We start from the raw sequence: 17515 nt of genomic DNA, 5'->3' as shown, positions 1-17515 counted from the left end.
TGTTTTTGTCTTTCTGATGACATTGTTTAAAAAAATAATAATCAGACTGCATGTTCATTTTGGCAGATCCTGCAGCTCTCGTGCATATAAAATAATAATATAGAAACGTTGGGGGGAAAGAAGGAGATGAGTCGTTGATGGCTTTCTCCACTTTATTGTGGCAACAATAAGAAAACAAAATAATCGCGGACTGCCGCCACATTCGACTACGAAGTTTTGCTTGTCGCTCATCTCCGCCTCGCCTCGTACTACCAGCTACTACTACTTCATGGGGCTATCGGCAGGAAGTGGCGTCTAATGGCGTGAGGAAATGTAGTTTTTTCACACAAGCGAACAGATTACAAAGCACCACTTCAGTGTTGTCCTGAGACTACATTTCCCATGATTCACTGCGGGACTTGAGCTGTCAACGTTCACATTTGACAGCATTCTGCCGCGGTCCTCCTCGCCAGCTGTTAGCTCGCCATTCACGCTCGTTTGCATTTGATCGCTAGTCTGATACACTCCCGCTTTTTTGGTGAGGTCTTTTGTGTTTATTCGTTATTGGATCGTTTTTGTTCACCACTGTAAATAAGAGCACTGAAGCAAGAAGGGGTAAGTCGCCATTTCTGTTCAACCCGTTTTCTCCTGGTTTTTTTTAGCGTAAGAAGCTAGGTTAGTGGCTATCTTTTCGTCGTTCTTTTTCATGATCAGGGTTTAGTTAGCGGTTGGGGTTCAAGTGTAGATTCCTTATGTTTGTTGTTTTGGCCTGGACTTACCCTGAAGGCGTGCTTCATCTACATTTTGTACATATTGCCTTGAAAGGTGGAAAAGCGCTATACAAGTATAAGACCATTTACCATATTCAGTGCGAGTTTGTTGTGTAAATTTTGTGCCACTTGTGAAATTGTGTGGCTCAATTTATGTTACGCCCTTCGCGAGCCGTCCTTGGGACGTAACACTAGCGAACACAACAACAACTATGCCACGACTATTGCCACGAGTTGGCTTTCGGCTAACGTCGCTAGCTTCTACTGTACATTCCACAACAGTTGGCAGCTCTGCTTTGACAAAGTCATCAGTCATCTACCCAAAAATCACACTTACTTTTTGGCAAATCCTTGATCATAAGTAGACCGGTTAAAGAAGCAGGCATCTTCGAAGTGTTTGCAGCAGAGAACACTACTCGATGATGGCGTGAAATTCATTCGCTTCGTGCGAACGAAAGATGTCCATTTACGTGCCCTGCTATCCTTTGGCCATAATTGTTTAGCCATTGATATTATTCAAAAACATGGTTGGTCAACCTTAGTTTACATTTCCCCTTTAAAGTCCTCCGGCTTTATGACGGAAAGCTGTCAGATGGGGGAGCTAGAAGTCAATCACGAGACAGTTTTACAGTTGTTGTTGAATCTTGTCTTGTAATATTTTTTTGCATATTTATAAAAGTTTGTTGTGCTCAAAACAAATACGTACAAAAACAAAGGATTTGGGCCAGCGTGTGCGTGTGTAAAACGGGGGTGTCATTTCCATTGAGAAAGCTGAGCTTCTCTTTGTGCGTGCATGTGCATTCATAATTCATGTTCACCTTAAACATCCTCACAGTAGCTCAGGATTAAACATCAAGGCGATGCGAATATAGCTACACACAACGTAATAGTATTGACTTCCACAGAGCAATACTTCTCAAAGTTATTTTTAACGTCATCGTTAACCATTCTTAAAGATTAAAGTGTATACGACACCTAAAATTAAATGAGACGTAGAATTATTATTAGAATCAAAATTCATATATTGAGACGATTCAACTATATACAACAATTGGAAATAGTGCCATTCCTCTGCTGCCGCCTTATTTAAACTCGTTTTCTTTCTCAAAAAATCCCAAAAGTATTGTACAGTATTATGTTTAATGATGGTGGGTTGGCAGCGTTGGGTCTGGCTGGACTGTCGCCTTGTATGACAAAGAAGCAGACTCAGACATCTGACATGGATAAAGGAAAGCTGCGCTCTTGTTTGGCCCACATAAGCCTGTAAGTTGTTTCAGCTAATATATGTTTGTCTACAGCTACAGTTTGTGGAGTTACGCGTGAGTGATTTGCTCTGACAATTGTAAATTCGTTAGCATTTGTAGCATTTAAGCTAGGAGACTTTTGTTAGGCAAATTGGTCTAATCTACGAAATTCACATATTGATCAGACTAGAAGGATGTTTGAACATTTGTTTTTTATTGTTAAATTTGTGTCGTTTTCAACGAAGGTCTTCATATGTGTGTTACAGCTTTACAAATTGTCAAAAGTGAAGGAAGTAAAAAGCTTGAAAAAGCACAATTGCCTTGTTTGTTGTCTGTCAAGCTGAATAACCACGTTTAGTGAGGACAGAACACGTCATATTGATAAAGTAAAGTAAAAAATAAGATACTGTGAGGTACAATAAGGTACTGTTTATTGTGACAAAAACAAAACAAAACAAAACAAAAAAAAAACGAAAGACGGGAGACAAAATGGCGGACGAGACTCCGGTGTTGTAAAGACGAATTCGCGTAAGTCGAGTACGTCATACCCCTGGGACTACCTGTATAGGGCGCACCGCATTATAAGGCGCAGTATTAGTAGTACTGTAATTTCTGGACTATAAAGTGCACCTGATTATAAGCCGCAACAACCAAATTTCATCTTAAAATTGGATATTTACATAGATGTTAGCCAGAAATATTTCATAGATCAAACATTTTAAACCAGATAAACACATCAACATCACCAACACATGTTATCTGAATGCTTAAAAACAAACTTTAAAAAACAGGTCACTACATTTGCAACGATATTTACCTTGCCTTCTAAACTTGAAGTGGATGAAATCCTCTTAAAAACGATTAACAGCTAGTGCTAAACCTTATATAGCAGCTATGTGGTAGCATACCATGGCAATAAAGTCCTCCGAATGCCAGTTGAAAACGGCTAATCAATGCTAGCATCGCATTTTCTTGTCGTAGCAAATAGTGGATGCCCTTCTATTTAAAATGGTTCGTTTGTAGCAGCATACAGTATCAGATGGAGCCATATTGATTAGGGTTGTTCCGATCATGTTTTTTTGATCCCGATCCGATCCCGATCGTTTTAGTTTGAGTATCTGCCGATCCCGATATTTCCCGATCCGATTGCTTTTTTTTTTGCTCCCGATTCAATTCCAATCATTCCCGATAATTTTTCCCGATCATATACATTTTGGCAATGCATTAAGAAAAAAATGAATAAAACTCGGACGAATATATACATTCAACATACAGTACATAAGTACTGTATTTGTTTATTATGACAATAAATCCTCAAGATGGCATTTACATTATTAACATTCTTTCTGTGAGAGGGATCCACGGATAGAAAGACTTGTAATTCTTAAAGGATAAATGTGACTTTGTATATTGTGACTAAATATTGCCATCTAGTGTATTTGTTGAGCTTTCAGTAAATGATACTGTAGCCATTTAACTGTTCTGCCCAAATGCATGATGGGAAGTGTAACCATGACTGTGCGTAGTGGTACCAATTGATATATCTTCTCTGCGTTGGGACATAACATAGGGTGTTAAGAAAAAGTTAAACTACTACCTTTCTTCCCCACATTGCTTCCCACGATATTTCTAATCGCTGGGAGAGGGATTGTAAGGCTTTAGCCAATTAAAAAAAGGCTCCAAAGGCTGCCAAAATTCACTCTACTCATTTAACGCTGCCTTTTAGCTCTATTTACTGTATGGGTAAAACAGCGCTACTATAGATTGAACGCGACAATGCATGAGTGGGTCGTGCAGCGCATGCGTTAATTGCGTTAAATATTGTAACGTGATAAATGTAAAAAATATTAATTCTCGCCGTTAACGCGATAAATTTTGTAACCCTACCTTAACCTTAAACTAAAGACTCTGGATAAGTGTAACCTATTATGTCTGTAACGTTAAATACAATTAGAAAACGATTTAATTAAGAAATATATATATATATGTTAAAAAAAGGCATGTACGATATTTTTTTGCCGATTCCGATACTTTGAAAATAACGTGATCGGGACATCTCTAATATTGATCTATAAAATCCTGAGTTTTTGAGTAAATCTGACGAGCTTCTAGCAAGCTTTATCGGTGCTAGTTTGGCGGCTGAGAGCTATGTCATGGCAAAATTTGGAAATCCATTCTTTTAAAATGTATGGAATTATCCAATTTGATCATTTTTAACAGGAAAAACAAATCTCCACAAATAAGCCGCTTCCTTATAAATGCGCAGGGTAGAAACAACGAGCAAAAAGTAGCGGCTTGTAGTCCAAAAAAATACTGTCGTAGTGGTTGGGGTTGCGTTATACATCCACTAGATGGTGCTGGGCTAAAGGGAATGTCATGCCATGATTAACCAATATTTATCCATATATAACGTGCATGTAATTATAAGCTGCTTTTGATAAAATTAAAGGCTTTTAGGTGCGCCTTATAGTGCGGAAAATACGGTACTCCAAAAATAAGTTAGTCAGAAAAACAAAGACTTGGGAAAAATGTTTTAGGATGTGTCGTTTGTGAGACAGTAAATTAAATAAAAAAATTTTTTAATATATATTTTTTTTAATTAAAAATACTGTATTTGCTTGAGTCACTGTCACTGGAGCCAATGTTGACTTACAATGGACTGAGGCCGACTGTGTGAAATATGCATGATGAAATCCACACTTGTTTCCAGGTAACCCAGGCAGGCGTCCTCAAGCGTGACTCTTCCCTCCCTCCTCACAGGTAGTGCCACGCTTCACCTCCACAGGCTCTTCCGACGCTCGGATGTTGACGCCACGTCCGATCCTGCCCTCGGCTGCCGCTGACCGCTTGATGACGGCCAAAGAGGAAGAAAAAGTAGCCGAGTGAAGTCCGAGCACGTGCGTCACCACAGCAGCATCCGTCCATGAATCACACGTGGAGGCTTTATAAGAGCAAAGTCATGAAGACGCTCGATCCGGAGTACGTGGACGACTCGGCGGATGAGGTATTCGGTCAATGATCATGTTTCAGTCGTCAATAGCAGTCGATGAAGTAAAATGAGGGCCGCCGCGATTAATCGACGAACTGATTATTAAATAAGTATATAAATAAAGTTATTGTTTAGCTACTATTGACCTAAATTTTTTTTAATAGTCATTTCCCCATTTTTTAAATAGAAAATAATTATAAAACAGTTCATATTTTTTATTTATTTAAAAATATATATTCAAATCGATCTTAAAAATATTGAAATAATGTGATTACTCAATTTAATAATTTTAGATATTCTCTTTTATATACATGTTGATTCTATATTTTTTTAATTGATTTTAAATCAATTCCCCTATTTTTTATAAATGGGGAAAATAGAAACAAAAGGGAAATAGAAAATAAATATAAAAAGGTTCATATTACTTTTTATTTTAAAAAAAAAATAAAATTATATAATTATTCAGTTTAACGATTTGATTTAGGATATTCTCTTTTTGTAAAATTTAAATCATATATTACAATTTTATTTTAAATCTGCTTTTTTCATTTTTATTCATTTTTTTAAATAGAAAATAAGTGTTCATAAAAAAAATCTTTAAATTATGAAATTATTCAATTTAATAAGTTAATTATAGATATTCTCTTGTTTTATTTTTAATTATCTTTTAATTTTAGCCAAAATTCTATTTTCCGATTTTATTCATTTTTTAAATAGAAAATATGTATTTATTGAAAAAAATAATTTATGAAAATCTTTAAATAATTAATTATTCAATTTAATAAGTTAATTACAGACATTTTCTTATTTTATTCTTAATTATATCTTTTAATTTTATTTAAAATTCTACTTTCTGATTTTATTCATTTTTAAATAGAAAATAAGTATTTGTTCAAAAAATATTTTTTCAATCTTTAAATGTAATTATTCAATTTAATAATTTAATTATAGATATTCACTTTTTAAAATTTTTAATTGTTTTCATTTTATTTAAAATTCTCACCAATTTTATTCACTTTTTAAATAGATATTTATTTTTAAAAAAATACTTTTATTATTTTAAAAAAATGTTTAAATAACGCAATTATTCAATTTAATAATTTTGTTACATGTATTCTCTTTTTAGTTATTTTTAATTACATATATTTTGATTTTTTTTTTTTTTTTTTAATTAAAACAAACAAAAAAGTCCTCAATTTTCTTTGAAAAGCATCATTTTTAGCTCCAGTACACATTTGCAGCTAAAATGTAAAGACCAGAGGAATATAAGTCATAAAATTGATTCATAATTTAGCTGATTCACCGACCAATTGCAAAAACAGTCAATGTTTAATCGACCATCGATATAACGGTTTGCGGCAGTCCTAATAAAATCAATTTTAAATGCGAACTTCCGTGATTTAAAAATTTAAAGTTGAATACAACTGAACTTCACTTGAGCAGCTATTAATTCGCAAGGGGAGCCGCAAACTTTGCTTTCGAACAAAATTTTAAGTGACCTACATTTTTAAATGACAGGTAAGAAACACAATCTGGCAGCGAAGCACAATAAAGGGATCAGTTGCCACTGCTTAAGACTGACACGCATCGTGTGTGGTTATGTATTCAGGTGAGTGAAGTGGAAGAAGACATGATGAGTCCAGTCCAGCAAGACGAAAGCCAAAACGCTGTCTTCCAGCTGGCCCGAAAAGTACGCCGTATGTCATCTCATTTCAACCTGTCTTTATTTTATTTATTTGGTTAACCTTTGACCCCTTTTGTACATTTTTGTGTTCAGATGCAAGGAGCAGGAGCCAAGAGCTGGAACAGACTATCAGCCCTCTTCAACAAAGATGATCAACACCAACTACTGCAAGAGCCAGAAAGTCCTCCAGTTGCAGACCAGTGAGTCTGTCTTTGTGTTTGTTTGCAATGTATGACCACAAGAGGAAGCAATTGTATTTCATTTTTTCTCAATTGCTTTGGTACGTTTCTCAGATCAGAATTGAAATTCCCAAAACTACTTGTTCAACCCTCAAAAGTAGCAAAACAACATGGATTTACCATTTTACCGTTTTTTTTGCTACATACTTAGTCTATTGCTCAAAATTTAATTTCTGGATTTTGGCATGAGGCATTTTTTTTTTCCCCCCGTATGTTTGGCATGAGGCATTTTTTTTTTTCCGTATGTGGCAAAAACTGATTTTGCGATGTGGTATTTTTTTGGGAATGTGGCACAATTGATTTTTGCATGTGGCATTTTTTTGGGGTATGTGGCATTTTGGCACCGTATGTGGACATTCATAGCCGTCAATGGCATAGCCTTACTTGGGTGCCAGTTGACTGTCAATGTGCTGTAATGGTAAATGTACGGTAAAAAATCAGAGCCACATGTTTTTCTTCCATTTAAAATGAATGGAAAATTTGGACGTTCATAGGTGTCAATGGCATAGCCTTATTTGGGTGCCAGTTGAATGTCAATGTGCTGTAATGGAAAGTGTATGGTCAAAAATCACAGCCACACGTTTTTCTGCCTTTCAAAATGAATGGAAAATTTGGGTGTGCATAGCCGTCGATGGCATGGACGTGTATGGCCTTGAAAAATGCCATACATTTTTATTTTTTTTAAATGCCACATACCAAAATACATTTGCCACATACCCAAAAAAATGCCACATACAAAATCCATTTTGCTACATACCAAAAGTGAGTCCGTCTTTGCGTTTGTTTGCAATGTATGGCCACAAGAGGGAGCAATTGCAGTTTTTTTTCTCAACTGCTTTGTAATGTTTCTCAGATTAGAATGGACATTCTCAAAACTACCTGTTCAACCCTCACAAGTAGCAAAAAAACATGGATTTACCTACAAAAGCCATTTTTTTGCGTAAAATACTTAATCTATCGCTCAAATTTTAATTTCTGTATTTTGGCATATGGCATTTTTTTTTGTATGTGGCAAAATGGATTTTTGCACGAGGCATTTTTTTGGTATGTGGCAAAATGGATTTTTGCATGAGGCATTTTTTTGGGTTATGCGGCATTTTGGCAACGTATGTGGACGTTCATAGCCGTCAATAGCATAGCCTGAGTTGGGTGCCAGTTTCAAGTCAATGCACTGTAATGGTAAGTGTATGGTCAAAAATCACAGCCATGCATGTTTTTCTGCCATTTAAAATGAATGGAAAATTTGAACGTTCATAACCGCCAATGGCATAGCCTTATTTGGGTGCCAGTTGAATGTCAATGCGCTGTAATGTAAAGTGTACGGTAAAAAATCACAACCACACGTTTTTCTGTCCTTCAAAATTAATGCAACATTTGGACGTCCATAGCCGACAATGGCATGGACGTGCATGGCCTTGAAAAATGCCACATACCAAAATACATTTGTCACATACCCCAAAAAATGCCACATACAAAATCCATTTTGCTACATACCAAAAGTGAGTGTCTTTGCGTTTGTTTGCAATGTATGGCCACAAAAGGAGGCAATTGCAGTTTTTTTCTCAACTGCTTGTGTACGTTTTTCAGATCAGAATTGAAATTCTCAAAACTACTTGTTCAACCCTCACAAGTAGCAAAAAACAAACAAACACGGATTTACCTGCAAAAGCCAGTTTTTTGTGCAAAAATACTTAGTCTATTGCTCAAAATCTGATTTCTGGATTTTCTGTATTCTGGCATATGGCATTTTTTTTGTATGTGGCAAAATGGATTGTTGCATGAGGCATTTTTTGGGGTTATGTGGCATTTTGGCAACGTATGTGGACGTTCATAGGCGTCAATAACATAGCCTTACTTGGGTGCCAGTTGCATGTCAGTGTGCTGTAATGGTAAGTGTATGGTAAAAAATCACAGCCACACGTTTTCCTGCCATTTAAAATGAATGGAAAATTTGGGACGTTCATAGCCGTCAATGGCATAGCCTTATTTGGGTGCCAGTTGAATGTCAATGCGCTGTAATGTAAAGTGTATGGTCAAAAATCACAACCACACATTTTTCTGTCATTCAAAATTAATGGAAAATTTGGACGTTCATAGCCGTCAATGGTATAGCCTGACTTGGGTGCCAGTTGCATGTCAATGCGCTGTAATGGTAAGTGTATGGTCAAAAATCACAGCCACACGTTTTTCTGCCATTTAAAATGAATGGAAAATTTGGACGTTCATAGCCGTCAATGGCATAGCCCTATTTGGGCGGCAGTTGAATGTCAATGCGCTGCAATGTACAGTGCCTTGCAAAAGTATTCGGCCCCCTTGAACCTTGCAACCTTTCGCCACATTTCAGGCTTCAAACATAAAGATTTAAAATTTTAATTTTTTGTCAAGAATCAACAACAAGTGGGACACAATCATGAAGTGGAACAAAATGTATTGGATAATTTAAACTTTTTTAACAAATAAAAAACTGAAAAGTGGGGCGTGCAATATTATTCGGCCCCCTTGCGTTAATACTTTGTAGCGCCACCTTTTGCTCCAATTACAGCTGCAAGTCGCTTGGGGTATGTTTCTATCAGTTTTGCACATCGAGAGACTGACATTCTTGCCCATTCGTCCTTGCAAAACAGCTCGAGCTCAGTGAGGTTGGATGGAGAGTGTTTGTGAACAGCAGTCTTCAGCTCTTTCCACAGATTCTCGATTGGATTCAGGTCTGGACTTTGACTTGGCCATTCTAACACCTGGATACGTTTATTTTTGAACCATTCCATTGTAGATTTGGCTTTATGTTTTGGATCATTGTCCTGTTGGAAGATAAATCTCCGTCCCAGTCTCAGGTCTTGTGCAGATACCAACAGGTTTTCTTCCAGAATGTTCCTGTATTTGGCTGCATCCATCTTCCCGTCAATTTTAACCATCTTCCCTGTCCCTGCTGATGAAAAGCAGGCCCAAACCATGATGCTGCCACCACCATGTTTGACAGTGGGGATGGTGTGTTCAGGGTGATGAGCTATGTTGCTTATACGCCAAACATATCGTTTTGCATTGTGGCCAAAAAGTTAAATTTTGGTTTCATCTGACCAGAGCACCTTCTTCCACATGTTTGGTGTGTCTCCCAGGTGGCTTGTAGCAAACTTTAAACGAGACTTTTTATGGATATCTTTGAGAAATGGCTTTCTTCTTGCCACTCTTCCATAAAGGCCAGATTTGTGCAGTGTACGACTGATTGTTGTCCTATGGACAGACTCTCCCACCTCAGCTGTAGATCTCTGCAGTTCATCCAGAGTGATCATGGGCCTCTTGGCTGCATCTCTGATCAGTTTTCTCCTTGTTTCAGAAGAAAGTTTGGAAGGACGGCCGGGTCTTGGTAGATTTGCAGTGGTCTGATGCTCCTTCCATTTCAATATGATGGCTTGCACAGTGCTCCTTGAGATGTTTAAAGCTTGGGAAATCTTTTTGTATCCAAATCCGGCTTTAAACTTCTCCACAACAGTATCTCGGACCTGCCTGGTGTGTTCCTTGGTTTTCATAATGCTCTCTGCACTTTAAACAGAACCCTGAGACTATCACAGAGCAGGTGCATTTATACGGAGACTTGATTACACACAGGTGGATTCTATTTATCATCATCGGTCATTTAGGACAACATTGGATCATTCAGAGATCCTCATTGAACTTCTGGAGTGAGTTTGCTGCACTGAAAGTAAAGGGGCCGAATAATATTGCACGCCCCACTTTTCAGTTTTTTATTTGTTAAAAAAGTTGAAATTATCCAATAAATGTTGTTCCACTTCACGATTGTGTCCCACTTGTTGTTGATTCTTGACAAAAAAATTAAATTTCATATCTTTATGTTTGAAGCCTGAAATGTGGCGAAAGGTTGCAAGATTCAAGGGGGCCGAATACTTTTGCAAGGCACTGTAAATTGTATGGTCAAAAATCACAACCACAAGTTTTTCTGTCATTCAAAATTAATGGAAAATTTGGCCGTGCATAGCCGTCAATGGCATGGGCGTGCATGGCCTTGAAAAATGCTACATACAAAAAATAAATAAATAAATGAAAAATGTCACATACCAAAATCCATTTTGCTACTTACCAAAAGTGAGTGTCTTTGCGTTTGTATGCAATGTATGGCCACAAGAGAGAGCAATTGTGTTACAGTTTTTCTTAACTGCTTTGGTACGTTTCTCGGATCAGAACTGAAATTCTCAAAACTACTTGTTCAACGCTCACATGTAGCACAAGTAGCAAAACAACATGGATTACCTGCAAGAGCCATTTTTTTTTGTACAGAAATACTTAGTCTATCGCTCCAAATTTAACTTCTGTGTCAATAAACGTGAGTGCTGTCAGATTGACAAGCCCTTGTTTCATTGTGTACAGACAAGACAGTCAAATTGCTTAGTGATGCTCTCAATTGAACAGTTACTCTAGGGGAAGGCTCTGATGCTGATGTGTGTGGGAGAGACTGGACAAGATTCACTTTACACTTTTACTGTTTTTACAATTTCCTGACTATGTCACTGCGATACAGAAAGCAAAAGACAGTACTGACTATTACAAACGGGGAAAAAAACAAAAGCAAAATTAGAAATGTGAACATAAGACAATCGGCACAACCAAACTTTGAATGCTACATGTCGGGACCTCACGATTCTCTCTACACATCTTGACATTCCTCCCTGTGGGGCCACAAATTTTCATCCATGTCAAAATGGAACTACTCTCTTGCTATACAGTCTTGAATGCCTTATCCAGGGAACGTACCAAAGCAATTGATAAAATCGGTAATATGACGTGTTCTGTCCTCACTAAATGTGAAGTCGAAACAAGGCAATTGTGCTTTTTTAAGGTTTTTACTTCCTTCACTTTTGACAATTTGTAAAGCTGTAACACACATACTGTAGGTACACGTCTGTTCAAAACGACACACATTTTAACAATAAAACACTTGACACAAAAAAATTTGTGTTGAAATGTCCTTCTAGTCTGATCAATATGTAAATTTAGTAAATTAAATTAGCCTAATTTGCCTCACAAAAGTCAGCTAGCTTAAATTCTACGGATTCTAACATATTTACAATTCTAAGCTGTAGCTCTTAACTTAATTACAGATGCATACACAAACATATATAAGCTGAAACAACTTACAGTCTTATGTGGGCCAAACCAGAGCGCAGCTGTGCTTTATCCATGACAGACAAGTCTGCAAGGCGACAGTCCAGTCAGACCCAACGCTGCCACGAGAGGGCAGTGTATCCATTATTAAACAAAATACAATACTTCTGGACTTTTTGGAAAGGTATTTTGAAAGGGTTAATTCCGACTTTCGCAGAAACTCGGGTTATGTCGCCAGCGTAGGAAGATTATCACATATAATGATAACAATCGTTTTAACTACAAAAATAACAAAACATAGCTAGACCGTGCTGACGCAGTTCATGAGAAATTGACAGAGTGTAAAATATTGTGTATGCATTTTTTTAAGAACGAACACATGCTATTTCAAAAGAGGTGATAATAGGTTTACAAATTGCTGTCTTACACAGAACTTATTATATAAAAATATATAATATTATATAATTATACCATATATTACAGAGTAGACTTTAACAGAGTTGACAAAATAGGATGTTTTGTTTCTCTCTGCAGAAGAAAAAACTAGCTGGCTTGTTTTGTGTGACCTTTGGCCTGTGACCTTTGACCTCACTACCTCAAAATTTAATCATTGATATTACAAGCATATCCTGCTATTTTAATAATTCCTTAATTTGTTCTTTCATAATCTAGAGGACATATTTTGAACCCTGTGACCTTTGACCTCATGACCCCAAAATTTTATCACATTTTCTGTTTCATATGAAAAATGTTATTACATATTATCATTTTTCTTTTTAATGTATGCACGCATTTCAGTCCCCTTGCAGTAAAGCCTGAGGTACCTCCCCGTCCCACCAAAGCCCGCAGTGGATTCTGGGACAGCTTTGCCGCCAACTGGGCAGCCAAGAAGCAAGCGGAGGCTGACGCCGCCGCTCAAAAGGCGACAGAGGAAACGGAAGCGGGGACAGTGGTGACCAAAGAGGACGACGAGGAGAAGGCATCTCCAGGGCCTTCCGAGGAAGCCGAAACAGACGGCATGGAGGCGGCGGAGGAAGACGAGCGGCGGGAGAGCAGCAACGACGGCTTCTCTAAATACGTCACGCTGGGCGGCCAGGACGCTTCCTTCAAGTGGAACTTTGTCACCAGCAAACTGGCCGAGTTGAGGAGAGCCAGCCCAGCCGACACCGACTAACGCGGAAAATTCAGGTATCACAATCGATGTTACTGCCGTTAGCCGCTAGCTGAAACTGGAATGTAAACCAACTACGCTACTAGTTGGTGTTTTTGTCGGCTTTTGATATGTCATTCTGCATCAATCACAGAAAATTTACGGTTAATGCAAATTTACTTTGTTTTTTTGGTCTTTCTTTGGCGTGTTGTTGAACATTTCAGGACTAAATTTCCACTCTAAATTACTAGCTAACTCACAGGCCAACATTCATAATCTCGCTGGCTTCCATTGAAGGCGCTAAACGTCCGATCCATTTTAAGTAAGAGTTTAGCAGCAAATGAACATTCAGTTATTCACTGCCAACCCGCCCACTTCAAATGGATTGGACGTCTACTAGCGATGAAGTCATTTGACGTCTATTGCTGTCAATGGCAGCTGGCATTTTTGAGATGTCACATGACAAGTGTCGTATTCGTACTCAGGAATGTAAGCTCCAATAATGCAAAATTAGTAAATACTGGTAGTAAAGTGCTTCATCACTTGTGTGCTGCCAGTGATGGCAATAGACGTCCAATCCATTTCAACTTAGAGGGACAAAATGGACGTTTATTGCTGTCAATGGCAGTAAATGCGGAAAGGGAAATTACACTACTAATGATTTTTTTTTTCTTTGTGTATGTTGAACTGGGTTTCATTTTTATGTTATGCTGCAATAAAAAATGGATTTACTTGATGTTTACTGTAAAAGATGAACGAGTAAATAATTATATGATGATATAATAAAGACAATCATCTCATGTTTTCTCATGTTTTTTAATGAATACATCACACGCTTAACTACTTTATGTTTTGGGGTGATAGAGCTTTATTTTTTAGATTTTAAAAATCATTATTTTTTTATCATTCAATACTTTTTAAATGTGAGGATATTCCGATAGACATTTAAAAAAAAATATATATATATATATACCTGTATATATTTTTAGGAGGGCTGTCAAACGTTAATTACAGCTTAAAAATTAATTAATCGTAATTAATGGCTATTCAAACCATCTGTAAAATGTGCCATACTTTTTTGTAAATTATTGTTGAAATGGAAAGATAAGACACAAGACGGATATATACGTTCAACACACGGTACATAAGTACTGTATTTGTTTATTATAACAATAAATCAACAAGATGGCATTAACATTATAAACATTCTCTTAAAGCGAACCATGGATAGAAAAACTTGTAGTTCTTAAAAGATAAATGTTAGTACAAGTTATAGAAATTTTATATTAAAACTCCTCTTAATGTTTTCATTTTATTAAAATTTGTAAATTTTCAATCAAAAAATGAACTAGTAGCTCGCCATTGTTGATGTAAATAATTACACCATGCTCACTCATGGTACTAACCCATAAAATTAGTTGGACCCAAGCACCAGCAGAGGGCGCCAAACACCCAAAAAAAACAAGTAACAAGCAGACATTACACTGTACTGTCATTTTAATCTGTTTGAGCGGGGCATGTGCGTTAATTGCGTCAAATATTTTAACGTGATTAATTTAAAAAATTAATTACCGCCCGTTAACGCGATCATTTTGACAGCCCTAATTTTTAGTTATTTATACATTTTTATTGTGTTTTGGGGGCTCTGCTTTCAAATATTAATTATTTTTTGTGTGTTGACAATCTGGTTCAATATTTTTTTTCCACCTGAGGGCGCTACTTACCTTTGCAGTGCGGTCACAAGTTGTCAAATGTCACTACAGATAGTGGTTACAAACGAGTTCCGTTCCTAGGCTGGTGACATAACCCGAATTTCCGTGTAAATTGGAAATAACCCTTTCAGTACCCCCAAATACCCCCTAAATCTCAAAATAACTATTCAAAAAGATGTATTATACGTCATATTAATAAAATAATGTAAAACAACGGATGGACGGCCAGATAGATAGATAGAATTTCCCTCTGGTAACACCGATCATGCCATAGTTCTTCTTACAACTGACATTTATTAACTTGTCACCGTCAAACTACGCACACACTATTAGAAAAATAAAATACAATAATGACAAAGAGTGTACAATAATGCTATAAAGTAAATCAATAGAGACATACTGTATTCGCTTACAAAAGCATACCTCAATGGCTGCACAATAATACCGAGGGAAATAAGGTCCAAATAAGATATGCATTGCAATTACTGTAGAGATCAACCATTTAGATTAATTTGACTGAATAAATAACAAAATTGAATGACAAATTATATACTGTAATTACCATCAATGCTGAGAGGTGGCAGACAAGATGCTGTTACGTGACCATAATAAAAAAAAAAAGACTGGAGAAAAAACTGCGGACGAGACACGCGTCGTAAAGTTGAAATCGCGCAAGTCAGGTACGTCGTTACCCGGGGAATCCCTGGACTGTATTTCATAACGCATCTCTGTCAGGCCCGGGGGCGGAACATAGGGGGGTGCTGGAGGTGTGACCGCATTTCTTCCGGTTTGCGGGCGTAAAGTGGGCATGGTTGGGCGAGGGTCAAACAGAAAGGTAAAATCATTCGCAGAGCTGAGGGGCCCGCAAAAGTGTAAAGGGGCCTGAGAATAATTGTCAAGTAGCACCCCCCAACCCTGGGGCCTGTTCACATTTGTTCCGCCACTGGTCAGGCCTATTTTTCTTCCGGAGTGACTGATCTCAGTCATTCTCGTCCTCATTGATGAAACCCACAAGACCGGATCTAACATACAAAAGTATTGTTTTTGACTCCACATCCTGTACAGTCATCATACTGTACTTCAAAACAATACTTCCTGTGCACGCTCACATCGTTTTAAATGTTTGACAACATCATCAACAAAATAAAAATTATTTTCCTGATTCTTGTACAGCAGTGCTTCTCCATTATTTTAAGATACGCGCCCCCAAGAAGACTAAAACGTCCCCCCCAACTCACTGCCGCCACTGTAAAAAGTATCATTTGTCTATAAAATTATTAATTTTTTAAGTGTACCTTTGCAAAACATTGTGTGATTATTTATATTTTAAAAAGTTCATACATACACAACATTATTTGAAAGCCAATTTTTCTGGATTTAGGTGAAAAATGACCATCTTTAGAGGTATTAGCTTAATGAAAACAAAGAGTAATATTTAATTCAAGTGGAATAATCTGACATATTAATACCCCCCAACTCACTGCCACCACCACTGTAAAAAGTATCATTTGTCTATAGAATTATTATTATTATTATTATTATATAATATTTATTATTATTATTAAGTATAGCTCTGCATTGTGTCATTTTTATATTAAAAGTCATACATATAACTCACATTAAAGTACAACTTTATTAACATTGTTTTGTTTGTAACAGAAAAGACCTAAAACGCATCAATTTGGAGTGACAGCGAGAACAAAAAGTGGTATTTTGTATGTGGCAAAACTGATTTTGCCAGGTGGCAAAATGTATTTTGGCCTGGAGCATTTTTTTTTTTTGCCATGTGGATTTTTTTCTGGTACGTGGCAGAAGGGATTTTGGCATGTGGCATTTTTTTTTTGTTTGTGGCAAAATTGATTTTTGCATGTGGCATTTTTTTTAGGTATGTGGCATTTTGGCAAAGTATGTGGACGTGCATAGCCGTCAATGGCACAACCTGACTTGGGTGCCAGTTGACTGTCAATGTGCTGTAATGGTAAGTCTATGGTCAAAAATAACAGCCACACGTTTTTCTGCCATTCAAAATGAATGGAAATTTTGGACGTTTACAGCTGTCAATGGCATAGCCTGACTTAGGTGCCAATTGCATGTCAATGCGCTGTAATGGTAAGTGTAAGGTAAAAAAATAATAGCCACACCTTTTCCTGTTATTTAAAGTGAATGGAAAATTTGGACGTTCATAGCCGTCAATGGCATAGCCTGACTTGGGTGCCAGTTGAATGTCAATGCGCTGTAATGGTAAGTGTATGGTCAAAAATCACAGCCATACGTTTTTCTGCCATTTAAAATGAATGGAAATTTTGGATCTGCATAGCCGTCAATGGCATGGACGTGCATGGCCTGCAAAAACCCATATACCATAAAATGCAACATACCAAAAAAAAAATGCCACATACCAAAATCAATTTTACCACATACCAAAAAAAAAAAAATGCCACATACCAAAAAAAAAAAAAAAAATGCCACATGCCAAAATACATTTTGCCACATGGCAAAAAAAATGCCACATACCAAAATCCATTTTACCACATACCAAAAAAAAAAAAAAAAGCCACATACCAAAATCCATTTTACCACATACCAAAAAAAAAAAAAAAAATGCCACATACCAAAATAAATGCCACATACTA

The 17515-nt window shown here is 36.9% G+C and overlaps 1 protein-coding gene across 1 annotated transcript; it reads left to right on the top strand.

The window, feature by feature from the left end:
• Nucleotides 1–235: 235 nt before the first annotated feature.
• LOC130915057 (uncharacterized protein C1orf232-like) lies at nucleotides 236–13921 on the top strand. The gene is made up of 5 exons (XM_057834749.1): nucleotides 236–594; nucleotides 4704–4997; nucleotides 6592–6672; nucleotides 6760–6866; nucleotides 12819–13921. Exons 2-5 carry the CDS (start codon nucleotides 4917–4919, stop codon nucleotides 13192–13194), a joined length of 645 nt encoding a protein of 214 aa, XP_057690732.1. The 5' UTR covers nucleotides 236–594; nucleotides 4704–4916; the 3' UTR covers nucleotides 13195–13921.
• Nucleotides 13922–17515: the final 3594 nt, after the last annotated feature.

This window comes from Corythoichthys intestinalis, chromosome 4 (assembly GCF_030265065.1).
Source record: "Corythoichthys intestinalis isolate RoL2023-P3 chromosome 4, ASM3026506v1, whole genome shotgun sequence".
In the NCBI taxonomy this organism is placed as follows: Eukaryota; Metazoa; Chordata; class Actinopteri; order Syngnathiformes; family Syngnathidae; genus Corythoichthys; species Corythoichthys intestinalis.
This window is presented reverse-complemented; position numbering and strand designations above follow the sequence as displayed.